We start from the raw sequence: 27,259 nt of genomic DNA on the forward strand, positions 1-27,259 counted from the left end.
AACCTAGCTGTCTCTTACGTTAATCTTGCCTCTCAAGCCAATCTCAGAATGTGGGTCTCTCTTGCCCTCCTGGGGCCCCTGGGGCTGTGCCAGCCCACCGGCACGCCCCACGTGGGATGTCTGCTAGACTAGGGCATGGGTGGGGAGGCCCAGGTGTGAGGGGCCAGGCAGAGTACCTCTGCCCTCCCCCTGCTCTCCTCCACAAAACTGCCCCTCCTCCTGAAGCCTGACCCCCAAGTCACAGGTTCCTTATTATGACCTCACTGGGTAGTGATGACCTCACCGGCCTTCTCCCAGTTGCCATGGCAGCGTAACTGCCAACGTGCTGCCCTCAGAGAAACTTCCCTGACAGTTCTCCACCAGAAGTTCTCCAACCTCTTTGGCTGTCTGAGGGAGAATGTGTGACCGGATCCTCTATCTTTACTCGAACCTGTGCTCTGTTCCGTGGGTGGGCAGTGCGGCAGGTACACCGAGACCGGGCATCTCTACAGGAGCCATGGTGTACACACCACCTCACCTGGCTGCCTCATGTTCCTGTGGGGCTTGCCCACTACGTATACCTGAGCGCGTTCCCAGCTGTAAGTAATACCAGTGACCTGGGACACCTTCAGGGACCCACAGTGCTCACTGCTGAGGACAAGTGAAAGGTCCTCCCTGGACAAGTGTGCAGGATGGTCCTGATCTTTATAAATGTAGCTTCCCCTTTGGGCTACAGGATGCTTCCATTCAGACCCTTTCCTGATTGGCCTCTTAGCAAAAGACAAGTGCATTTTTGTTGGCAAATGGTAAATGGAGCAGTTTGAGGAAGAGGGCCACTCTTGAAACACACCTTCAAACCCAGGCACCTCTGTGCTGTCATGTAGACATCTACATCGGTGCCCTCAGACACATCCCATCCTGAGCTGCTGAGTACTAGGGGAGAGGGTGGTGCCATATTGATGGGAAGACCGGAAGAACCAAGACGGGTGTTGAAGTGCTAATGAGACTGGAGGGCTGAGGAGACGGTGTCCCAGGAGGCTGGGTTGATGTGAGCCTAGACTTGGTACCCAGAACGCGCTTCTCAGTCTCCTGATCACTCTGCCTCAGTATTTGGCCTTGTTCTAATCTACATAAAAGTATCAGAGGGCTAGAGTTCAGTGTGGTTGAAACGGGCAGTAGAAATGGGGCCCAAGAGGGGTTGCCAAGGTGGGAGGGGTCCTTAACCAATTTATATTAGATTAGTTTTTTCCAAAACTTGAAAGACATTTCCATTAAAGCCTCAGAAGTGACAGACTGCAAGAAATGTTTTGTCTGTTGTGGAAGGGAGAGATGGAGAGGCTCATGATTGCAATGACTTTCGGGTTCTACTGTTTTCCCTGGAAACGTCGAAGAGACTTCCTCATGTGCTGCAGCCGTAGGCTCTAGGAATTGCTTTTGCAGCCAGTGTCCCTTCTCTAGGGACTCATAGAGGTGATGGGCCAAGGCTGTGTTCTGGATGTCAAGTAGATGAAAAGTCTTCAGCCAGAAACTGGGAGAGACATGAGAGAGGGAAATTCTGGCAGGAGGCTGTGTACAGCAGAAGTGACTGATCAGTTCTGATTTTCTTTGCAGCAGCAGTGGCTCCCGTTTCTCCCCCTACCCCTGGTCACTACCATGTCCTCTACCGAGGGTGTGGAGAAACGCAGTTGGGCTGGCATGGGGAGACATACTGCCTGGTTGGTGGCTGCCGGGCCTACGGGGATGTTCCTTTGGCCACGCCAGCAAAGGTGGAAGCAGAGAAGCCAGTCCCCAGACGTGCTCCCAAGAGAAAGCACTCTCCGGAAAAGTCGCACAAAGATCTGGGTTGCCCCAGACCCAAAATCCGGCGATTGGAGCATTCAAGCCATTTCGGACTAGAAGGTGCTTTGATTCTCAAGCAGGGTGGCCCAACCTCTGGGCACATCCCCTCTGTAACAGCCCCAGTAAACGAAAGTCCCATCCTTGGTTTTTCAAGGTCGGCAACAGGGAGTCCCCTCCTAAAGAAGGTTCTCTCGCATTGCCACACTCTCAAAGGCTGCCCCCAGTGTGCTTCCTTCCTGTGGGCCTGATCAGGCTAAGGGCAGAGTTGTCTCTTTCCTTCTCTGAGTCGGACCAAATCGCCTTAGTAACACCTCTTCACAGTGTTGACCATGTGTTTCACGGGGGCTGCTGCTGAGCCTTTATCTCATCCTTTCATGGTGGAGAGAGAGAGGATTATACTGATTTTTACTTCTAGGGGAGAGGGTGGTGCCATATTGATGGGAAGACCGGAAGAACCAAGAGGGCTGTTGAAGTGCTAATGAGACTGGAGGGCTGAGGAGATGGTGTCCCAGCAGGCCGGGGTGATGTGAGCCTAGACTTGGTACCCAGAACGCGCTTCTCAGTCTCCTGATCACTCTGCCTCAGTATTTGGCCTTGTTCTAATCTACATAAAAGTATCAGAGGGCTAGAGTTCAGTGTGGTTGAAACAGGCAGTAGAAATGGGGCCCAGGAGGGGTTGCCAAGGTGGGAGGGGTCCTTAACCAATTTTTATTAGATTAGTTTTTTCCAAAACTTGAAAGACATTTCCATTAAAGCCTCAGAAGTGACAGACTGCAAGAAATGTTTTGTCTGTTGTGGAAGGGAGAGATGGAGAGGCTCATGATTGCAATGACTTTCGGGTTCTACTGTTTTCCCTGGAAACGGTGAAGAGACTTCCTCATGTGCTGCAGCCGTAGGCTCTAGGAATTGCTTTTGCAGCCAGTGTCCCTTCTCTAGGGACTCATAGAGGTGATGGGCCAAGGCTGTGTTTTGGATGTCAAGTAGTAAAGGTCTTCAGCCAGAAACTGGGAGAGACATGAGAGAGGGAAATTCTGGCAGGAGGCTGTGTACAGCAGAAGTGACTGATCAGTTCTGATTTTCTTTGCAGCAGCAGTTCCTTTGGCCACGCCAGCAAAGGTGGAAGCAGAGAAGCCAGTCCCCAGACGTGCCCCCAACAGAAAGCACTCTCCGGAAAAGTCGCTCAAAGATCTGGGTTACCCCAGACCCAAAATCCGGCGATTGGAGCACGGTGCCAGGAGGTAGACCCCACAGAATCCTGCTGGCTGAGCCATTCTGAAGAGAGAGCAATGGTTTAACTGCCTAAGGCAGCGAATGCCTCTTCCTGCTGTGACCCGCCCCGTCCCCCTACTGCCCACTGCCACAGATTAGAACTTTGAAAAGATGGGCACATCTATTAAAGTGGCATCATATAAAAATAGAAAATTGTGTATACATGTGCATGATTATGCCATCATATGATGATCCTGCTTGACTTCCCTAACCTAATACGTTCACAAGAATTCTTTACAATCTTTAAAATACTTGATTTGTACACATTGTATATTTATGTCTATATGGGTTTCCAACCTGCTCTCGCTGAAAGGGTTCAGACCCAAGTGTGTACATGGAGGGTCTGATTGGTGTAGTTCTGGCAGGGGTCTCATCATAAGCATCTAGGGAAACACCAGGGAAATAGCTCCCCTTGAAGGAAGGGCAAACAGATCTGGCTTATACACAAAGGGTCGCAATAAGAGGACCTGAAACAGGAAGGTCAAAGCCAGTAGGAGGTACTGGGGCAGGGGACATACAGCAAGCAAAAGACATACAGTTGGCATTGAATAGAGCCGGGAACACAGAGTGAGGGTCCTGGGGCTGCGGCCCTCAGAAGTCCAAGCAGAAAGGAGGCACTGGGCATTAGGACAGTCAGCCAGCAGGGAGCAGGGCCCAAGCCATTGAGCTGGATTCATGTCTAGGACTCATGCCAAGAGTGCCCTAGATGGCAACTAAGTCACCACGATGGGACTCGGGCAAAGGACAAGAGAGTTTAACACCTAGCCAAAGTATCCAGTGGTCCATGATGCCAGGATAAGTCTTGAAGCAAGCATGACTGAGGCTGGTTTTAAAACTGTCGGGGTGGGGGGGATTCCCTGGTGGTGCAGTGGTTGAGAATCCGCCTGCCAATGCAGGGGACACGGGTTTGAGCCCTGGTCTGGGGAGATCCCACATGCCGCGGAGCAACTGGGCCCGTGAGCCACAACTACTGAGCCTGAGCGTCTGGAGCCTCTGCTCCGCAACAAGAGAGGCCGCGATAGTGAGAGGCCCGCGCACCGCGATGAAGAGTGGCCCCCACTTGCCGCAACTGGAGAAAGCCCTCGCGCAGAAACAAAGACCCAACACAGCCAAAAATAAAAATAATAAATAAATCATAAATAAAAAATTTAAAAACAAAACCAAAAACGTAAAATGTGGAAAAAAGTTGAACACCTATATACCCACTGCAGACTTTACAATTAGTATTTTTCTTTTTAATAAATTTATTTATTTATTTATTTATGTTTTGCTGTGTTGGGTCTTCTTTTCTGTGTGAGGGCTTTCTCTAGTTGTGGGGAGCGGGGGCCACTCTTCATCGCGGTGCGCGGGCCGCTCACTATCGCGGCCTCTCTTGTTGCGGAGCACAGGCTCCAGACGCGCAGGCTCAGTAGTTGTGGCTCACGGGCCCAGTTGCTCCACGGCATGTGGGATCTTCCCAGAGCAGGGCTCGAACCCGTGTCCCGTGCATTAGCAGGCAGATTCTCAACCACTGCGCCACCAGGGAAGCCCTACAATTAGTATTTTGAAAAACAAAACAAAACAAAACAAAGAACCTCAGTAAAAATGACTTAAGAGTCTTCAATTAATCCTTTTTTTGGCTTAGTAAAAGTGGAGGGAGATAAACAACCTTAGTAATCGTTACGGATAATATCCGGACTATGGGTGTGCCATTGGCTATGATAGTATAACCATTCCTGGAGTATTACAATGGGCTGGTCATTGTCAAGGGCACTTTCAAATATTGTGCTGCTCTGCCCGAGCGCACTGCAGTGTAGATGTGATGAGTCCCACTTCACAGAACATAAACTGAGACTCCGAGAGGATATATGATGCTTTATAACACCAAATACAGAAAAATTTAAAGAAAAAAATGTCCCGTAGTCAAATCAGTACTGTTATTTTAATCACTTTTTCTGCACTTGTATTATTAAATTTTAACAAAATGAAATACTCCATCTAGTATTCTGTACCCTGCTTTTACACTACATCTTCCCACCATTAAATATTCTTGGAGAAAATCATTTTTAATGAATGAACTGTTTTCCATCCTTTTTTAAAAGAAACATCTTTATTGGAGTATAATTGCTTTACAATGGTGTGTTAGTTTCTGCTTTATAACAAAGTGAATCAGCTATACATACACATGTATCCCCATATCTCCTCCCTCTTGCGTCTCCCTCCCATCCTCCCTATCCCACCCCTCTAGGTGGTCACAAAGCACCGAGCTGATCTCCCTGTGCTACGCGGCTGCTTCCCACTAGCTAGCTATTTTATATTTGGTAGTATATATAAGTCCATGCCACTCTCTCACTTCGTCCCAGCTTCCCCTTCCCCTTCCCCGTGTCCTCAAGTCCATTTTCTACGTCTGCGTCTTTATTTTCCATTCTTAAGTTGGGCCATCCGTTACTTAACCAACCCCCTATTGTGGGATTTTTAGGTAGCTTCTAATATTTTTTCTATTACACTACTGGCTGAGATGAATATTCTTGAACATAAGTCTTGTACATAAATTTGACTTTCACCTTAGGATAAGATGCTAAAAGCAAAACTACTGGCTCAAAGTGTATGAACATTTTAAGGCTGTTGATACACAAATTGCCAAATTACCCTCCAGAAGGTTCGCACCAATTTCCATCCCCATCAGCAGCAACAGACGAAAACGGCCTTTTCCTTACATCCTTAGCAGCAAATTTTGTGCATTCTTAAAACTTTCTACCAATTAGATGAGCAAAAAAGAAATAGATTTATAACTGGCGTTTCTTTGTTAGGTAGTGAAGTTGAACATCTTTCCATATTTATTGGGGATAAGCTTCTGTTCTATTGTGAATGCCCTGTCGCATCTTCTACCCGCTTATCTATCACTGTTTTGGGAGATGTTAGGATGCAGAACCTTCTTCGGTGCCTGGCGTGGTTCTGCTCCTGCTGACACAGAGTCTTCTCTCAGTGGAAGATGGCTGCTCCTTAGCACTGAGAAAAGTCAGCACCCCTACAGCCCGCCATGGGCCTGGAAGTGATGTCTCAGTGGCTCTGGAGGAATTACATTCAGGTCCCTGGATTTAGCAACTCACCAGCAACCAGAACTGGTACTTCAGGACTAAATGACTCTGCAGTGCATCAGTTCTCATGAACTTGACCTTCTTCCCACCTTTTCACCCAGTGACTGAATCAGGCCAAGCTGCGGTGGAGACACAGCTTCGTCTCTCTTCTCCCGGGAGTGGGACTGAAAAGCCAGTACAGAGCAGATCATCCCTGCAGACACTCGCTGGGTGACCCCGGGGCACAGCAGGAGGAAAGAAGGGTGACGATCCTCACCCTTCTTGGAGGGTGGAGCCACGTTCCAAAAACAGATGCAGTAAGCACGAACCACACAACCACCCAGATGAACTTGAACTCAGCAGTTGGAATGAATAACCCCTCCTTTCTGCAAGTCACTGCTCACCCTGTGCCTCTCTCCATTGCTGAGTGGTTCCTTCTGGCTTGAAATCACTACTGGTGACTGACCACTGCTGGTGCTTTACATTGTTGTCTCCCCCACGAGAATGTCAAGTTCAGAGCATCCAGTTCCTCCTCGTGACACCCTTCGTAGTTGCTATGGGTGAACGGAAGAGTGAGAGATAAATGAACAAAACAATTTTTCCCTAGCACTTCCATGCTGTTTCTAAATGACAGATTTCCACAGCTCCCTCCCCCATACAACCACAGACTCTTTGAAGACATTTCTCTCTCTCCCCGCATGCCTGGCACAAAGGGGGATAAATGCTAATCGAGGGAGTGAATGAACCAAACCTTATCTGGACCACAATAACGCCTACTTGAGCTCATCTTTCTTCTTTTTTTTTTTTTTTTTGATGTTTTAGTTTAAATTTTATTTCCTGCCCCCAAACATCCATTAAGCGCCCAGGAGAAGGAAAAGGGGATGTGACTAGCAATAGAGAGAAATGTTCTTCACAACAATGGCCATGGCAAGCTTAGGCACTTTTGGTGAAATCTCTCTGGGAAGTAGTGGCAGAGGAATAAAAGGCAAACTGACACAGAAGTATTGCTTGGTGTGCATTTCCAGGCTCTGCCTTCTCCCTCATCTCTTGGTGGCAGGCGGAGGAAGAGGAGAAAAGGTTCAACTTTTTGATAAACCGGCAGAATAAGCTTATCACATCCTCTCACTATCTCTGCATAGGTTCTAGTCTCTGCAGCATTATATAAGCTTTGCCCAAAGTAATGAACAGTTGAAAGTCAAATGGAATACTTCACCAAACAACTTAAAAATGCTTGCACACCGGAAAGGATTAAGTTGCAGAGAACACAAATGGACCCAGAGCAACCTCTGCCAAAAGAGAATATTGTGCTAAATGTACAGCCATAGCTCTTTTCCATATGAAGAAACAGTCAGAAGGATAAAAGAACTTGGTCAAAATCACACAAGTAAGTAGGACAGAATCTGGTCTGTCTGTCTCTCCCAAGGGTTGTGTTCTTTAACCACCAGGCTAGCTTTCCTCAAATCTGATTCATGCATAGAATAACTCTACCCCTCTGTTTGCCTTGAATATTCCCTGTTTATACGTATGCCTGCTGCAGTTTTGCACATTGCCCACTTTGACTCCCAAAAGCAACCGAGAATACACAATACTTTGGTCACTCTATCCATGGACCACTGTGGTGGGACTGCCCAGGAAGCTTATTGAAAGTGCAGCTTCCAGAGTCCTACTCCAGATCTAGATAAGTTTTCTGAGGGTTGGCTCAAGAATCCAGGTACAAGTCTTTTGAAGTGGTTTTGTGGAACCCCCCAGGTGAGTCTCTCGCTCTCCTAAGTTAATAAACCATTTATTCTGCCTCCCGCAGATGCCCAGCCAGGTCCTGTTAAGGTAGGAGTCCCCGCACCACATCAGAGGGATGCTCCCAGCCAAGTCATCTCTGGAGCCTTGGAGAATCTGGATGGTCTCGTGTTGGCCCACCTGCCATGACAAACCTCCTCCAGAGCATTCCCCTTCCCATTTTACCTTCTACCACTCCCAAAGGCAGTCTGCTCCAATGAGGCCTGACTTCGTCTGTCCTAACGTGCACCCGCTCATTCAAGCAGTTTAGGAATACAAGATGCTGTGGTTCTCAACCAGGGTGGCCCAACCTCTAAGATAGTAGTCCAAGCAGTGTCTACCTCCTGGGCACATCCCCTCTGCAACAGCCCCAGTAAACGAATGTCCCATCCTTGCTTTTTCAAGGTCGGCAACAGGGAGTCCCCTCCTAAAGAAGGTTCTCTCGCATTGCCACACTCTCAAAGGCTACCCCCAGTGTGCTTCCTTCCTGTGGGCCTGATCAGGCTAAGGGCAGAGTTGTCTCTTTCCTTCTCTGAGTCGGACCAAATCGTCTTAGTAACACCTCTTCACAGTGGTGACCGTGTGTTTCACGGGGGCTGCTGCTGAGCCTTTACCTCATTCTTTCATGGTGGAGAGAGGGAGGATTACAATGATTTTTACTTCTAGGGGAGAGGGCAGTGTAATGATTATGTTGTCATTTTGTATTATGTCCTTTGGTCATGAACTTGTTTTGAATTTCATATGAAAATGGGCCCACCATTCCCACTTTGTGAGGTCATTCAGCACCCTCATTTTGCACCTTTAACATCTCTCTCAGTATCACTTGGAAATGTTTGAAATGGCATGAGCTTGTCCTCACATTCCTATCAGCTGTAAATCCGGAGGCCCAACATGAACCTAACCATTGAGCAGAACACCTCTCCACTACCTGTGTAACACTGGGTAGGCCCCTTCACCTCTTGCTTTTCTTCAGTCCTCAGTTGTGAAAATGTGAGGGTTCTATGAATTTATACTTGGGGCAGGACAAGGGCGAGGAGAGTGTGTCTTTGCTTTTATTCTTCCAAACTGGAATGTCTTCCCTCTCTTCCCCATGGGTCCAAATCTCACTTGTCCTTCAGGCCCACTGCCAAGGAGCCTTCCCTGATTCCCCAGTCCACACAAATCTCTGCCTCTTAGGGTCAGTGCCATACAACCTAGCTGTCTCTTACGTTAATCTTGCCTCTCAAGCCAATCTCAGAATGTGGGTCTCTCTTGCCCTCCTGGGGCCCCTGGGGCTGTGCCAGCCCACCGGCACGCCCCACGTGGGATGTCTGCTAGACTAGGGCATGGGTGGGGAGGCCCAGGTGTGAGGGGCCAGGCAGAGTACCTCTGCCCTCCCCCTGCTCTCCTCCACAAAACTGCCCCTCCTCCTGAAGCCTGACCCCCAAGTCACAGGTTCCTTATTATGACCTCACTGGGTAGTGATGACCTCACCGGCCTTCTCCCAGTTGCCATGGCAGCGTAACTGCCAACGTGCTGCCCTCAGAGAAACTTCCCTGACAGTTCTCCACCAGAAGTTCTCCAACCTCTTTGGCTGTCTGAGGGAGAATGTGTGACCGGATCCTCTATCTTTACTCGAACCTGTGCTCTGTTCCGTGGGTGGGCAGTGCGGCAGGTACACCGAGACCGGGCATCTCTACAGGAGCCATGGTGTACACACCACCTCACCTGGCTGCCTCATGTTCCTGTGGGGCTTGCCCACTACGTATACCTGAGCGCGTTCCCAGCTGTAAGTAATACCAGTGACCTGGGACACCTTCAGGGACCCACAGTGCTCACTGCTGAGGACAAGTGAAAGGTCCTCCCTGGACAAGTGTGCAGGATGGTCCTGATCTTTATAAATGTAGCTTCCCCTTTGGGCTACAGGATGCTTCCATTCAGACCCTTTCCTGATTGGCCTCTTAGCAAAAGACAAGTGCATTTTTGTTGGCAAATGGTAAATGGAGCAGTTTGAGGAAGAGGGCCACTCTTGAAACACACCTTCAAACGCAGGCACCTCTGTGCTGTCATGTAGACATCTACATCGGTGCCCTCAGACACATCCCATCCTGAGCTGCTGAGTACTAGGGGAGAGGGTGGTGCCATATTGATGGGAAGACCGGAAGAACCAAGAGGGGTGTTGAAGTGCTAATGAGACTGGAGGGCTGAGGAGATGGTGTCCCAGGAGGCTGGGTTGATGTGAGCCTAGACTTGGTACCCAGAACGCGGTTCTCAGTCTCCTGATCACTCTGCCTCAGTATTTGGCCTTGTTCTAATCTACATAAAAGTATCAGAGGGCTAGAGTTCAGTGTGGTTGAAACAGGCAGTGTAAATGGGGCCCAAGAGGGGTTGCCAAGGTGGGAGGGGTCCTTAACCAATTTATATTAAATTAGTTTTTTCCAAAACTTGAAAGACATTTCCATTAAAGCCTCAGAAGTGACAGACTGCAAGAAATGTTTTGTCTGTTGTGGAAGGGAGAGATGGAGAGGCTCATGATTGCAATGACTTTCGGGTTCTACTGTTTTCCCTGGAAACGGTGAAGAGACTTCCTCATGTGCTGCAGCCGTAGGCTGTAGGAATTGCTTTTGCAGCCAGTGTCCCTTCTCTAGGGACTCATAGAGGTGATGGACCAAGGCTGTGTTCTGGATGTCAAGTAGATGAAAGATCTTCAGCCAGAAACTGGGACAGACATGAGAGAGGGAAATTCTGGCAGGAGGCTGTGTACAGCAGAAGTGACTGATCAGTTCTGATTTTCTTTGCAGCAGCAGTTCCTTTGGCCACGCCAGCAAAGGTGGAAGCAGAGAAGCCAGTCCCCAGACGTGCTCCCAAGAGAAAGCACTCTCCGGAAAAGTCGCACAAAGATCTGGGTTGCCCCAGACCCAAAATCCGGCGATTGGAGCATTCAAGCCATTTCGGACTAGAAGGTGCTTTGATTCTCAAGCAGGGTAGCCCAGCCTCTGGGCACATCCCCTCTGTAACAGCCCCAGTAAACGAATGTCCCATCCTTGCTTTTTCAACGTCGGCAAGAAGGAGTCCCCTCCTAAAGGAGGTTCTCTCGCATTGCCACACTCTCAAAGGCTGCCCCCAGTGTGCTTCCTTCCTGTGGGCCTGATCAGGCTAAGGGCAGAGTTGTCTCTTTCCTTCTCTGAGTCGGACCAAATCGCCTTAGTAACACCTCTTCACAGTGTTGACCATGTGTTTCACGGGGGCTGCTGCTGAGCCTTTATCTCGTCCTTTCATGGTGGAGAGAGAGAGGATTATACTGATTTTTACTTCTAGGGGAGAGGGTGGTGCCATATTGATGGAAAGACCGGAAGAACCAAGAGGGGTGTTGAAGTGCTAATGAGACTGGAGGGCTGAGGAGATGGTGTCCCAGGAGGCTGGGTTGATGTGAGCCTAGACTTGGTACCCAGAACGCGCTTCTCAGTCTCCTGATCACTCTGCCTCAGTATTTGGCCTTGTTCTAATCTACATAAAAGTATCAGAGGGCTAGAGTTCAGTGTGGTTGAAACAGGCAGTATAAATGGGGCCCAGGAGGGGTTGCCAAGGTGGGAGGGGTCCTTAACCAATTTTTATTAGATTAGTTTTTTCCAAAACTTGAAAGACATTTCCATTAAAGCCTCAGAAGTGACAGACTGCAAGAAATGTTTTGTCTGTTGTGGAAGGGAGAGATGGAGAGGCTCATGATTGCAGTGACTTTCGGGTTCTACTGTTTTCCCTGGAAACGGTGAAGAGACTTCCTCATGTGCTGCAGCCGTAGGCTCTAGGAATTGCTTTTGCAGCCAGTGTCCCTTCTCTAGGGACTCATAGAGGTGATGGGCCAAGGCTGTGTTTTGGATGTCAAGTAGATTAAAGGTCTTTAGCCAGAAACTGGGAGAGACATGAGAGAGGGAAATTCTGGCAGGAGGCTGTGTACAGCAGAAGTGACTGATCAGTTCTGATTTTCTTTGCAGCAGCAGTTCCTTTGGCCATGCCAGCAAAGGTGGAAGCAGAGAAGCCAGTCCCCAGACGTGCCCCCAAGAGAAAGCACTCTCCGGAAAAGTCGCACAAAGATCTGGGTTGCCCCAGACCCAAAATCCGGCGATTGGAGCACGGTGCCAGGAGGTAGACCTCACAGAATCCTGCTGGCTGAGCCATTCTGAAGAGAGAGCAATGGTTTAACTGCCTAAGGCAGCGAATGCCTCTTCCTGCTGTGACCCACCCCGTCCCCCTACTGCCCACTGCCACAGATTAGAACTTTGAAAAGATGGGCACATCTATTAAAATGGCATCATATAAAAATAGAAAATTGTATGTACATGTGCATGATTATGCCATCATATGATGATCCTGCTTGACTTCCCTAACCTAATACGTTCACAAGAATTCTTTACAATCTTTAAAATACTTGATTTGTACACATTGTATATTTATGTCTATATGGGTTTCCAACCTGCTCTCGCTGAAAGGGTTCAGACCCAAGTGTGTACATGGAGGGTCTGATTGGTGTAGTTCTGGCAGGGGTCTCATCATAAGCATCTAGGGAAACACCAGGGAAATAGCTCCCCTTGAAGGAAGGGCAAACAGATCTGGCTTATACACAAAGGGTCGCAATAAGAGGACCTGAAACAGGAAGGTCAAAGCCAGTAGGAGGTACTGGGGCAGGGGACATACAGCAAGCAAAGGACATACATTTGGCACTGAATAGAGCCGGGAACACAGAGTGAGGGTCCTGGGGCTGCGGCCCTCAGAAGTCCAAGCAGAAAGGAGGCACTGGGCATTAGGACAGTCAGCCAGCAGGGAGCAGGGCCCAAGACACTGAGCTGGATTCATGTCTAGGTCTCATGCCAAGAGTGCCCTAGATGGCAACTAAGTCACCACGATGGGACTCGGGCAAAGGACAAGAGAGTTTAACACCTAGCCAAAGTATCCAGTGGTCCATGATGCCAGGATAAGTCTTGAAGCAAGCATGACTGAGGCTGGTTTTAAAACTGTCGGGGTGGGGGGGATTCCCTGGTGGTGCAGTGGTTGAGAATCCGCCTGCCAATGCAGGGGACACGGGTTTGAGCCCTGGTCTGGGGAGATCCCACATGCCGCGGAGCAACTGGGCCCGTGAGCCACAACTACTGAGCCTGAGCGTCTGGAGCCTCTGCTCCGCAACAAGAGAGGCCGCGATAGTGAGAGGCCCGCGCGCCGCGATGAAGAGTGGCCCCCACTTGCCGCAACTGGAGAAGGCCCTCGTGCAGAAACGAAGACCCAACACAGCCAAAAATAAAAATAATAAATAAATCATAAATAAAAAATTTAAAAACAAAACCAAAAACGTAAAATGTGGAAAACAGTTGAACACCTATATACCCACTGCAGACTTTACAATTAGTATTTTTCTTTTTAATAAATTTATTTATTTATTTATTTATGTTTAGCTGTGTTGGGTCTTCTTTTCTGTGTGAGGGCTTTCTCTAGTTGTGGGGAGCGGGGGCCACTCTTCATCGCGGTGCGCGGGCCGCTCACTATCGCGGCCTCTCTTGTTGCGGAGCACAGGCTCCAGACGCGCAGGCTCAGTAGTTGTGGCTCACGGGCCCAGTTGCTCCACGGCATGTGGGATCTTCCCAGAGCAGGGCTCGAACCCGTGTCCCGTGCATTAGCAGGCAGATTCTCAACCACTGCGCCACCAGGGAAGCCCTACAATTCGTATTTTGAAAAAAAAAAAAAAAAAAACCAAAGAACCTCAGTAAAAATGACTTAAGAGTCTTCAATTAATCCTTTTTTTGGCTTAGTAAAAGTGGAGGGAGATAAACAACCTTAGTAATCGTTACGGATAATATCCGGACTATGGGTGTGCCATTGGCTATGATAGTATAACCATTCCTGGAGTATTACAATGGGCTGGTCATTGTCAAGGGCACTTTCAAATATTGTGCTGCTCTGCCCGAGCGCACTGCAGTGTAGATGTGATGAGTCCCACTTCACAGAACATAAACTGAGACTCCGAGAGGATATATGATGCTTTATAACACCAAATACAGAAAAATTTAAAGAAAAAAATGTCCCGTAGTCAAATCAGTACTGTTATTTTAATCACTTTTTCTGCACTTGTATTATTAAATTTTAACAAAATGAAATACTCCATCTAGTATTCTGTACCCTGCTTTTACACTACATCTTCCCACCATTAAATATTCTTGGAGAAAATCATTTTTAATGAATGAACTGTTTTCCATCCTTTTTTAAAAGAAACATCTTTATTGGAGTATAATTGCTTTACAATGGTGTGTTAGTTTCTGCTTTATAACAAAGTGAATCAGCTATACATACACATGTATCCCCATATCTCCTCCCTCTTGCGTCTCCCTCCCATCCTCCCTATCCCACCCCTCTAGGTGGTCACAAAGCACCGAGCTGATCTCCCTGTGCTACGCGGCTGCTTCCCACTAGCTAGCTATTTTATATTTGGTAGTATATATAAGTCCATGCCACTCTCTCACTTCGTCCCAGCTTCCCCTTCCCCTTCCCCGTGTCCTCAAGTCCATTTTCTACGTCTGCGTCTTTATTTTCCATTCTTAAGTTGGGCCATCCGTTACTTAACCAACCCCCTATTGTGGGATTTTTAGGTAGCTTCTAATATTTTTTCTATTACACTACTGGCTGAGATGAATATTCTTGAACATAAGTCTTGTACATAAATTTGACTTTCACCTTAGGATAAGATGCTAAAAGCAAAACTACTGGCTCAAAGTGTATGAACATTTTAAGGCTGTTGATACACAAATTGCCAAATTACCCTCCAGAAGGTTCGCACCAATTTCCATCCCCATCAGCAGCAACAGACGAAAACGGCCTTTTCCTTACATCCTTAGCAGCAAATTTTGTGCATTCTTAAAACTTTCTACCAATTAGATGAGCAAAAAAGAAATAGATTTATAACTGGCGTTTCTTTGTTAGGTAGTGAAGTTGAACATCTTTCCATATTTATTGGGGATAAGCTTCTGTTCTATTGTGAATGCCCTGTCGCATCTTCTACCCGCTTATCTATCACTGTTTTGGGAGATGTTAGGATGCAGAACCTTCTTCGGTGCCTGGCGTGGTTCTGCTCCTGCTGACACAGAGTCTTCTCTCAGTGGAAGATGGCTGCTCCTTAGCACTGAGAAAAGTCAGCACCCCTACAGCCCGCCATGGGCCTGGAAGTGATGTCTCAGTGGCTCTGGAGGAATTACATTCAGGTCCCTGGATTTAGCAACTCACCAGCAACCAGAACTGGTACTTCAGGACTAAATGACTCTGCAGTGCATCAGTTCTCATGAACTTGACCTTCTTCCCACCTTTTCACCCAGTGACTGAATCAGGCCAAGCTGCGGTGGAGACACAGCTTCGTCTCTCTTCTCCCGGGAGTGGGACTGAAAAGCCAGTACAGAGCAGATCATCCCTGCAGACACTCGCTGGGTGACCCCGGGGCACAGCAGGAGGAAAGAAGGGTGACGATCCTCACCCTTCTTGGAGGGTGGAGCCACGTTCCAAAAACAGATGCAGTAAGCACGAACCACACAACAACCCAGATGAACTTGAACTCAGCAGTTGGAATGAATAACCCCTCCTTTCTGCAAGTCACTGCTCACCCTGTGCCTCTCTCCATTGCTGAGTGGTTCCTTCTGGCTTGAAATCACTACTGGTGACTGACCACTGCTGGTGCTTTACATTGTTGTCTCCCCCACGAGAATGTCAAGTTCAGAGCATCCAGTTCCTCCTCGTGACACCCTTCGTAGTTGCTATGGGTGAACGGAAGAGTGAGAGATAAATGAACAAAACAATTTTTCCCTAGCACTTCCATGCTGTTTCTAAATGACAGATTTCCACAGCTCCCTCCCCCATACAACCACAGACTCTTTGAAGACATTTCTCTCTCTCCCCGCATGCCTGGCACAAAGGGGGATAAATGCTAATCGAGGGAGTGAATGAACCAAACCTTATCTGGACCACAATAACGCCTACTTGAGCTCATCTTTCTTCTTTTTTTTTTTTTTTTGATGTTTTAGTTTAAATTTTATTTCCTGCCCCCAAACATCCATTAAGCGCCCAGGAGAAGGAAAAGGGGATGTGACTAGCAATAGAGAGAAATGTTCTTCACAACAATGGCCATGGCAAGCTTAGGCACTTTTGGTGAAATCTCTCTGGGAAGTAGTGGCAGAGGAATAAAAGGCAAACTGACACAGAAGTATTGCTTGGTGTGCATTTCCAGGCTCTGCCTTCTCCCTCATCTCTTGGTGGCAGGCGGAGGAAGAGGAGAAAAGGTTCAACTTTTTGATAAACCGGCAGAATAAGCTTATCACATCCTCTCACTATCTCTGCATAGGTTCTAGTCTCTGCAGCATTATATAAGCTTTGCCCAAAGTAATGAACAGTTGAAAGTCAAATGGAATACTTCACCAAACAACTTAAAAATGCTTGCACACCGGAAAGGATTAAGTTGCAGAGAACACAAATGGACCCAGAGCAACCTCTGCCAAAAGAGAATATTGTGCTAAATGTACAGCCATAGCTCTTTTCCATATGAAGAAACAGTCAGAAGGATAAAAGAACTTGGTCAAAATCACACAAGTAAGTAGGACAGAATCTGGTCTGTCTGTCTCTCCCAAGGGTTGTGTTCTTTAACCACCAGGCTAGCTTTCCTCAAATCTGATTCATGCATAGAATAACTCTACCCCTCTGTTTGCCTTGAATATTCCCTGTTTATACGTATGCCTGCTGCAGTTTTGCACATTGCCCACTTTGACTCCCAAAAGCAACCGAGAATACACAATACTTTGGTCACTCTATCCATGGACCACTGTGGTGGGACTGCCCAGGAAGCTTATTGAAAGTGCAGCTTCCAGAGTCCTACTCCAGATCTAGATAAGTTTTCTGAGGGTTGGCTCAAGAATCCAGGTACAAGTCTTTTGAAGTGGTTTTGTGGAACCCCCCAGGTGAGTCTCTCGCTCTCCTAAGTTAATAAACCATTTATTCTGCCTCCCGCAGATGCCCAGCCAGGTCCTGTTAAGGTAGGAGTCCCCGCACCACATCAGAGGGATGCTCCCAGCCAAGTCATCTCTGGAGCCTTGGAGAATCTGGATGGTCTCGTGTTGGCCCACCTGCCATGACAAACCTCCTCCAGAGCATTCCCCTTCCCATTTTACCTTCTACCACTCCCAAAGGCAGTCTGCTCCAATGAGGCCTGACTTCGTCTGTCCTAACGTGCACCCGCTCATTCAAGCAGTTTAGGAATACAAGATGCTGTGGTTCTCAACCAGGGTGGCCCAACCTCTAAGATAGTAGTCCAAGCAGTGTCTACCTCCTGGGCACATCCCCTCTGCAACAGCCCCAGTAAACGAATGTCCCATCCTTGCTTTTTCAAGGTCGGCAACAGGGAGTCCCCTCCTAAAGAAGGTTCTCTCGCATTGCCACACTCTCAAAGGCTACCCCCAGTGTGCTTCCTTCCTGTGGGCCTGATCAGGCTAAGGGCAGAGTTGTCTCTTTCCTTCTCTGAGTCGGACCAAATCGTCTTAGTAACACCTCTTCACAGTGGTGACCGTGTGTTTCACGGGGGCTGCTGCTGAGCCTTTACCTCATTCTTTCATGGTGGAGAGAGGGAGGATTACAATGATTTTTACTTCTAGGGGAGAGGGCAGTGTAATGATTATGCTGTCATTTTGTATTATGTGCTTTGGTCATGAACTTGTTTTGAATTTCATATGAAAATGGGCCCACCATTCCCACTTTGTGAGGTCATTCAGCACCCTCATTTTGCACCTTTAACATCTCTCTCAGTATCACTTGGAAATGTTTGAAATGGCATGAGCTTGTCCTCACATTCCTATCAGCTGTAAATCCGGAGGCCCAACATGAACCTAACCATTGAGCAGAACACCTCTCCACTACCTGTGTAACACTGGGTAGGCCCCTTCACCTCTTGCTTTTCTTCAGTCCTCAGCTGTGAAAATGTGAGGGTTCTATGAATTTATACTTGGGGCAGGACAAGGGCGAGGAGAGTGTGTCTTTGCTTTTATTCTTCCAAACTGGAATGTCTTCCCTCTCTTCCCCATGGGTCCAAATCTCACTTGTCCTTCAGGCCCACTGCCAAGGAGCCTTCCCTGATTCCCCAGTCCACACAAATCTCTGCCTCTTAGGGTCAGTGCCATACAACCTAGCTGTCTCTTACGTTAATCTTGCCTCTCAAGCCAATCTCAGAATGTGGGTCTCTCTTGCCCTCCTGGGGCCCCTGGGGCTGTGCCAGCCCACCGGCACGCCCCACGTGGGATGTCTGCTAGACTAGGGCATGGGTGGGGAGGCCCAGGTGTGAGGGGCCAGGCAGAGTACCTCTGCCCTCCCCCTGCTCTCCTCCACAAAACTGCCCCTCCTCCTGAAGCCTGACCCCCAAGTCACAGGTTCCTTATTATGACCTCACTGGGTAGTGATGACCTCACCGGCCTTCTCCCAGTTGCCATGGCAGCGTAACTGCCAACGTGCTGCCCTCAGAGAAACTTCCCTGACAGTTCTCCACCAGAAGTTCTCCAACCTCTTTGGCTGTCTGAGGGAGAATGTGTGACCGGATCCTCTATCTTTACTCGAACCTGTGCTCTGTTCCGTGGGTGGGCAGTGCGGCAGGTACACCGAGACCGGGCATCTCTACAGGAGCCATGGTGTACACACCACCTCACCTGGCTGCCTCATGTTCCTGTGGGGCTTGCCCACTACGTATACCTGAGCGCGTTCCCAGCTGTAAGTAATACCAGTGACCTGGGACACCTTCAGGGACCCACAGTGCTCACTGCTGAGGACAAGTGAAAGGTCCTCCCTGGACAAGTGTGCAGGATGGTCCTGATCTTTATAAATGTAGCTTCCCCTTTGGGCTACAGGATGCTTCCATTCAGACCCTTTCCTGATTGGCCTCTTAGCAAAAGACAAGTGCATTTTTGTTGGCAAATGGTAAATGGAGCAGTTTGAGGAAGAGGGCCACTCTTGAAACACACCTTCAAACCCAGGCACCTCTGTGCTGTCATGTAGACATCTACATCGGTGCCCTCAGACACATCCCATCCTGAGCTGCTGAGTACTAGGGGAGAGGGTGGTGCCATATTGATGGGAAGACCGGAAGAACCAAGACGGGTGTTGAAGTGCTAATGAGACTGGAGGGCTGAGGAGATGGTGTCCCAGGAGGCTGGGTTGATGTGAGCCTAGACTTGGTACCCAGAACGCGGTTCTCAGTCTCCTGATCACTCTGCCTCAGTATTTGGCCTTGTTCTAATCTACATAAAAGTATCAGAGGGCTAGAGTTCAGTGTGGTTGAAACAGGCAGTGTAAATGGGGCCCAAGAGGGGTTGCCAAGGTGGGAGGGGTCCTTAACCAATTTATATTAGATTAGTTTTTTCCAAAACTTGAAAGACATTTCCATTAAAGCCTCAGAAGTGACAGACTGCAAGAAATGTTTTGTCTGTTGTGGAAGGGAGAGATGGAGAGGCTCATGATTGCAATGACTTTCGGGTTCTACTGTTTTCCCTGGAAACGGTGAAGAGACTTCCTCATGTGCTGCAGCCGTAGGCTCTAGGAATTGCTTTTGCAGCCAGTGTCCCTTCTCTAGGGACTCATAGAGGTGATGGACCAAGGCTGTGTTCTGGATGTCAAGTAGATGAAAGATCTTCAGCCAGAAACTGGGACAGACATGAGAGAGGGAAATTCTGGCAGGAGGCTGTGTACAGCAGAAGTGACTGATCAGTTCTGATTTTCTTTGCAGCAGCAGTTCCTTTGGCCACGCCAGCAAAGGTGGAAGCAGAGAAGCCAGTCCCCAGACGTGCTCCCAAGAGAAAGCACTCTCCGGAAAAGTCGCACAAAGATCTGGGTTGCCCCAGACCCAAAATCCGGCGATTGGAGCATTCAAGCCATTTCGGACTAGAAGGTGCTTTGATTCTCAAGCAGGGTAGCCCAGCCTCTGGGCACATCCCCTCTGTAACAGCCCCAGTAAACGAATGTCCCATCCTTGCTTTTTCAACGTCGGCAAGAAGGAGTCCCCTCCTAAAGGAGGTTCTCTCGCATTGCCACACTCTCAAAGGCTGCCCCCAGTGTGCTTCCTTCCTGTGGGCCTGATCAGGCTAAGGGCAGAGTTGTCTCTTTCCTTCTCTGAGTCGGACCAAATCGCCTTAGTAACACCTCTTCACAGTGTTGACCATGTGTTTCACGGGGGCTGCTGCTGAGCCTTTATCTCGTCCTTTCATGGTGGAGAGAGAGAGGATTATACTGATTTTTACTTCTAGGGGAGAGGGTGGTGCCATATTGATGGAAAGACCGGAAGAACCAAGAGGGGTGTTGAAGTGCTAATGAGACTGGAGGGCTGAGGAGATGGTGTCCCAGGAGGCTGGGTTGATGTGAGCCTAGACTTGGTACCCAGAACGCGGTTCTCAGTCTCCTGATCACTCTGCCTCAGTATTTGGCCTTGTTCTAATCTACATAAAAGTATCAGAGGGCTAGAGTTCAGTGTGGTTGAAACAGGCAGTATAAATGGGGCCCAGGAGGGGTTGCCAAGGTGGGAGGGGTCCTTAACCAATTTTTATTAGATTAGTTTTTTCCAAAACTTGAAAGACATTTCCATTAAAGCCTCAGAAGTGACAGACTGCAAGAAATGTTTTGTCTGTTGTGGAAGGGAGAGATGGAGAGGCTCATGATTGCAGTGACTTTCGGGTTCTACTGTTTTCCCTGGAAACGGTGAAGAGACTTCCTCATGTGCTGCAGCCGTAGGCTCTAGGAATTGCTTTTGCAGCCAGTGTCCCTTCTCTAGGGACTCATAGAGGTGATGGGCCAAGGCTGTGTTTTGGATGTCAAGTAGATTAAATGTCTTTAGCCAGAAACTGGGAGAGACATGAGAGAGGGAAATTCTGGCAGGAGGCTGTGTACAGCAGAAGTGACTGATCAGTTCTGATTTTCTTTGCAGCAGCAGTTCCTTTGGCCATGCCAGCAAAGGTGGAAGCAGAGAAGCCAGTCCCCAGACGTGCCCCCAAGAGAAAGCACTCTCCGGAAAAGTCGCACAAAGATCTGGGTTGCCCCAGACCCAAAATCCGGCGATTGGAGCACGGTGCCAGGAGGTAGACCTCACAGAATCCTGCTGGCTGAGCCATTCTGAAGAGAGAGCAATGGTTTAAGTGCCTAAGGCAGCGAATGCCTCTTCCTGCTGTGACCCACCCCGTCCCCCTACTGCCCACTGCCACAGATTAGAACTTTGAAAAGATGGGCACATCTATTAAAATGGCATCATATAAAAATAGAAAATTGTATGTACATGTGCATGATTATGCCATCATATGATGATCCTGCTTGACTTCCCTAACCTAATACGTTCACAAGAATTCTTTACAATCTTTAAAATACTTGATTTGTACACATTGTATATTTATGTCTATATGGGTTTCCAACCTGCTCTCGCTGAAAGGGTTCAGACCCAAGTGTGTACATGGAGGGTCTGATTGGTGTAGTTCTGGCAGGGGTCTCATCATAAGCATCTAGGGAAACACCAGGGAAATAGCTCCACTTGAAGGAAGGGCAAACAGATCTGGCTTATACACAAAGGGTCGCAATAAGAGGACCTGAAACAGGAAGGTCAAAGCCAGTAGGAGGTACTGGGGCAGGGGACATACAGCAAGCAAAGGACATACATTTGGCACTGAATAGAGCCGGGAACACAGAGTGAGGGTCCTGGGGCTGCGGCCCTCAGAAGTCCAAGCAGAAAGGAGGCACTGGGCATTAGGACAGTCAGCCAGCAGGGAGCAGGGCCCAAGCCACTGAGCTGGATTCATGTCTAGGTCTCATGCCAAGAGTGCCCTAGATGGCAACTAAGTCACCACGATGGGACTCGGGCAAAGGACAAGAGAGTTTAACACCTAGCCAAAGTATCCAGTGGTCCATGATGCCAGGATAAGTCTTGAAGCAAGCATGACTGAGGCTGGTTTTAAAACTGTCGGGGTGGGGGGGATTCCCTGGTGGTGCAGTGGTTGAGAATCCGCCTGCCAATGCAGGGGACACGGGTTTGAGCCCTGGTCTGGGGAGATCCCACATGCCGCGGAGCAACTGGGCCCGTGAGCCACAACTACTGAGCCTGAGCGTCTGGAGCCTCTGCTCCGCAACAAGAGAGGCCGCGATAGTGAGAGGCCCGCGCGCCGCGATGAAGAGTGGCCCCCACTTGCCGCAACTGGAGAAGGCCCTCGTGCAGAAACGAAGACCCAACACAGCCAAAAATAAAAATAATAAATAAATCATAAATAAAAAATTTAAAAACAAAACCAAAAACGTAAAATGTGGAAAACAGTTGAACACCTATATACCCACTGCAGACTTTACAATTAGTATTTTTCTTTTTAATAAATTTATTTATTTATTTATTTATGTTTAGCTGTGTTGGGTCTTCTTTTCTGTGTGAGGGCTTTCTCTAGTTGTGGGGAGCGGGGGCCACTCTTCATCGCGGTGCGCGGGCCGCTCACTATCGCGGCCTCTCTTGTTGCGGAGCACAGGCTCCAGACGCGCAGGCTCAGTAGTTGTGGCTCACGGGCCCAGTTGCTCCACGGCATGTGGGATCTTCCCAGAGCAGGGCTCGAACCCGTGTCCCGTGCATTAGCAGGCAGATTCTCAACCACTGCGCCACCAGGGAAGCCCTACAATTCGTATTTTGAAAAAAAAAAAAAAAAAAACCAAAGAACCTCAGTAAAAATGACTTAAGAGTCTTCAATTAATCCTTTTTTTGGCTTAGTAAAAGTGGAGGGAGATAAACAACCTTAGTAATCGTTACGGATAATATCCGGACTATGGGTGTGCCATTGGCTATGATAGTATAACCATTCCTGGAGTATTACAATGGGCTGGTCATTGTCAAGGGCACTTTCAAATATTGTGCTGCTCTGCCCGAGCGCACTGCAGTGTAGATGTGATGAGTCCCACTTCACAGAACATAAACTGAGACTCCGAGAGGATATATGATGCTTTATAACACCAAATACAGAAAAATTTAAAGAAAAAAATGTCCCGTAGTCAAATCAGTACTGTTATTTTAATCACTTTTTCTGCACTTGTATTATTAAATTTTAACAAAATGAAATACTCCATCTAGTGTTCTGTACCCTGCTTTTACACTACATCTTCCCACCATTAAATATTCTTGGAGAAAATCATTTTTAATGAATGAACTCTTTTCCATCCTTTTTTAAAAGAAACATCTTTATTGGAGTATAATTGCTTTACAATGGTGTGTTAGTTTCTGCTTTATAACAAAGTGAATCAGCTATACATACACATGTATCCCCATATCTCCTCCCTCTTGCGTCTCCCTCCCACCCTCCCTATCCCACCCCTCTAGGTGGTCACAAAGCACCGAGCTGATCTCCCTGTGCTACGCGGCTGCTTCCCACTAGCTAGCTATTTTACATTTGGTAGTATACATAAGTCCATGCCACTCTCTCACTTCGTCCCAGCTTCCCCTTCCCCTTCCCCGTGTCCTCAAGTCCATTTTCTACGTCTGCGTCTTTATTTTCCATTCTTAAGTTGGGCCATCCGTTATTTAACCAACCCCCTATTGTGGGATTTTTAGGTAGCTTCTAATATTTTTTCTATTACACTACTGGCTGAGATGAATATTCTTGAACATAAGTCTTGTACATCAATTTGACTTTCACCTTAGGATAAGATGCTAAAAGCAAAACTACTGGCTCAAAGTGTATGAACATTTTAAGGCTGTTGATACACAAATTGCCAAATTACCCTCCAGAAGGTTCGCACCAATTTCCATCCCCATCAGCAGCAACAGACGAAAACGGCCTTTTCCTTACATCCTTAGCAGCAAATTTTGTGCATTCTTAAAACTTTCTACCAATTAGATGAGCAAAAAAGAAATAGATTTATAACTTGCGTTTCTTTGTTAGGTAGTGAAGTTGAACATCTTTCCATATTTATTGGGGATAACCTTCTGTTCTATTGTGAATGCCCTGTCGCACCTTCTACCCGTTTATCTATCACTGTGTTGGGAGATTCTGGGATGCAGAACCTTCTTCGGTGCCTGGCGTGGTTCTGCTCCTGCTGACACAGAGTCTTCTCTCAGTGGAAGATGGCTGCTCCTTAGCACTGAGAAAAGTCAGCACCCCTACAGCCTGCCATGGGCCTGGAAGTGATGTCTCAGTGGCTCTGGAGGAATTACATTCAGGTCCCTGGATTTAGCAACTCACCAGCAACCAGAACTGGTACTTCAGGACTAAATGAATCTGCAGTGCATCAGTTCTCATGAACTTGACCTTCTTCCCACCTTTTCACCCAATGACTGAATCAGGCCAAGCTGCGGTGGAGACACAGCTTCGTCTCTCTTCTCCCGGGAGTGGGACTGAAAAGCCAGTACAGAGCAGATCATCCCTGCAGACACTCGCTGGGTGACCCCGGGGCACAGCAGGAGGAAAGAAGGGTGACCATCCTCACCCTTCTTGGAGGGTGGAGCCACGTTCCAAAAACAGATGCAGTAAGCACGAACCACACAACAACCCAGATGAACTTGAACTCAGCAGTTGGAATGAATAACCCCTCCTTTCTGCAAGTCACTGCTCACCCTGTGCCTCTCTCCATTGCTGAGTGGTTCCTTCTGGCTTGAAATCACTACTGGTGACTGACCACTGCTGGTGCTTTACATTGTTGTCTCCCCCACGAGAATGTCAAGTTCAGAGCATCCAGTTCCTCCGCGTGACACCCTTCGTAGTTGCTATGGGTGAACGGAAGAGTGAGAGATAAATGAACAAAACAATTTTTCCCTAGCACTTCCATGCTGTTTCTAAATGACAGATTTCCACAGCTCCCTCCCCCATACAACCACAGACTCTTTGAAGACATTTCTCTCTCTCCCCGCATGCCTGGCACAAAGGGGGATAAATGCTAATCGAGGGAATGAATGAACCAAACCTTATCTGGACCACAATAACGCCTACTTGAGCTCATCTTTCTTCTTTTTTTTTTTTTGATGTTTTAGTTTAAATTTTATTTCCTGCCCCCAAACATCCATTAAGCGCCCAGGAGAAGGAAAAGGGGATGTGACTAGCAATAGAGAGAAATGTTCTTCACAACAATGGCCATGGCAAGCTTAGGCACTTTTGGTGAAATCTCTCTGGGAAGTACTGGCAGAGGAATAAAAGGCAAACTGACACAGAAGTATTGCTTGGTGTGCATTTCCAGGCTCTGCCTTCTTCCTCATCTCTTGGTGGCAGGCGGAGGAAGAGGAGAAAAGGTTCAACTTTTTGATAAACCGGCAGAATAAGCTTATCACATCCTCTCACTATCTCTGCATAGGTTCTAGTCTCTGCAGCATTATATAAGCTTTGCCCAAAGTAATGAACAGTTGAAAGTCAAATGGAATATTTCACCAAACAACTTAAAAATGCTTGCACACCGGAAAGGATTAAGTTGCAGAGAACACAAATGGACCCAGAGCAACCTCTGCCAAAAGAGAATATTGTGCTAAATGTACAGCCATAGCTCTTTTCCATATGAAGAAACAGTCAGAAGGATAAAAGAACTTGGTCAAAATCACACAAGTAAGTAGGACAGAATCTGGTCTGTCTGTCTCTCCCAAGGGTTGTGTTCTTTAACCACCAGGCTAGCTTTCCTCAAATCTGATTCATGCATAGAATAACTCTACCCCTCTGTTTGCCTTGAATATTCCCTGTTTATACGTATGCCTGCTGCAGTTTTGCACATTGCCCACTTTGACTCCCAAAAGCAACCGAGAATACACAATACTTTGGTCACTCTATCCATGGACCACTGTGGTGGGACTGCCCAGGAAGCTTATTGAAAGTGCAGCTTCCAGAGTCCTACTCCAGATCTAGATAAGTTTTCTGAGGGTTGGCTCAAGAATCCAGGTACAAGTCTTTTGAAGTGGTTTTGTGGAACCCCCCAGGTGAGTCTCTCGCTCTCCTAAGTTAATAAACCATTTATTCTGCCTCCCGCAGATGCCCAGCCAGGTCCTGTTAAGGTAGGAGTCCCCGCACCACATCAGAGGGATGCTCCCAGCCAAGTCATCTCTGGAGCCTTGGAGAATCTGGATGGTCTCGTGTTGGCCCACCTGCCATGACAAACCTCCTCCAGAGCATTCCCCTTCCCATTTTACCTTCTACCACTCCCAAAGGCAGTCTGCTCCAATGAGGCCTGACTTCGTCTGTCCTAACGTGCACCCGCTCATTCAAGCAGTTTAGGAATACAAGATGCTGTGGTTCTCAACCAGGGTGGCCCAACCTCTAAGATAGTAGTCCAAGCAGTGTCTACCTCCTGGGCACATCCCCTCTGCAACAGCCCCAGTAAACGAATGTCCCATCCTTGCTTTTTCAAGGTCGGCAACAGGGAGTCCCCTCCTAAAGAAGGTTCTCTCGCATTGCCACACTCTCAAAGGCTACCCCCAGTGTGCTTCCTTCCTGTGGGCCTGATCAGGCTAAGGGCAGAGTTGTCTCTTTCCTTCTCTGAGTCGGACCAAATCGTCTTAGTAACACCTCTTCACAGTGGTGACCGTGTGTTTCACGGGGGCTGCTGCTGAGCCTTTACCTCATTCTTTCATGGTGGAGAGAGGGAGGATTACAATGATTTTTACTTCTAGGGGAGAGGGGAGTGTAATGATTATGTTGTCATTTTGTATTATGTCCTTTGGTCATGAACTTGTTTTGAATTTCATATGAAAATGGGCCCACCATTCCCACTTTGTGAGGTCATTCAGCACCCTCATTTTGCACCTTTAACATCTCTCTCAGTATCACTTGGAAATGTTTGAAATGGCATGAGCTTGTCCTCACATTCCTATCAGCTGTAAATCCGGAGGCCCAACATGAACCTAACCATTGAGCAGAACACCTCTCCACTACCTGTGTAACACTGGGTAGGCCCCTTCACCTCTTGCTTTTCTTCAGTCCTCAGCTGTGAAAATGTGAGGGTTCTATGAATTTATACTTGGGGCAGGACAAGGGCGAGGAGAGTGTGTCTTTGCTTTTATTCTTCCAAACTGGAATGTCTTCCCTCTCTTCCCCATGGGTCCAAATCTCACTTGTCCTTCAGGCCCACTGCCAAGGAGCCTTCCCTGATTCCCCAGTCCACACAAATCTCTGCCTCTTAGGGTCAGTGCCATACAACCTAGCTGTCTCTTACGTTAATCTTGCCTCTCAAGCCAATCTCAGAATGTGGGTCTCTCTTGCCCTCCTGGGGCCCCTGGGGCTGTGCCAGCCCACCGGCACGCCCCACGTGGGATGTCTGCTAGACTAGGGCATGGGTGGGGAGGCCCAGGTGTGAGGGGCCAGGCAGAGTACCTCTGCCCTCCCCCTGCT

At 48.1% G+C, this 27,259-nt stretch overlaps 1 protein-coding gene across 1 annotated transcript; it reads left to right on the plus strand.

The window, feature by feature from the left end:
• Positions 1–397: 397 nt before the first annotated feature.
• LOC132356570 (DPEP2 neighbor protein-like) lies at positions 398–12,042 on the plus strand. The gene is made up of 3 exons (XM_059909430.1): positions 398–464; positions 1,591–1,745; positions 11,917–12,042. The coding sequence occupies exons 1-3, from the start codon at positions 398–400 to the stop codon at positions 12,040–12,042; spliced, it is 348 nt and encodes a 115-aa protein (XP_059765413.1).
• Positions 12,043–27,259: the final 15,217 nt, after the last annotated feature.

Source organism: Balaenoptera ricei, chromosome 21, assembly GCF_028023285.1.
Source record: "Balaenoptera ricei isolate mBalRic1 chromosome 21, mBalRic1.hap2, whole genome shotgun sequence".
In the NCBI taxonomy this organism is placed as follows: domain Eukaryota; kingdom Metazoa; phylum Chordata; class Mammalia; order Artiodactyla; family Balaenopteridae; genus Balaenoptera; species Balaenoptera ricei.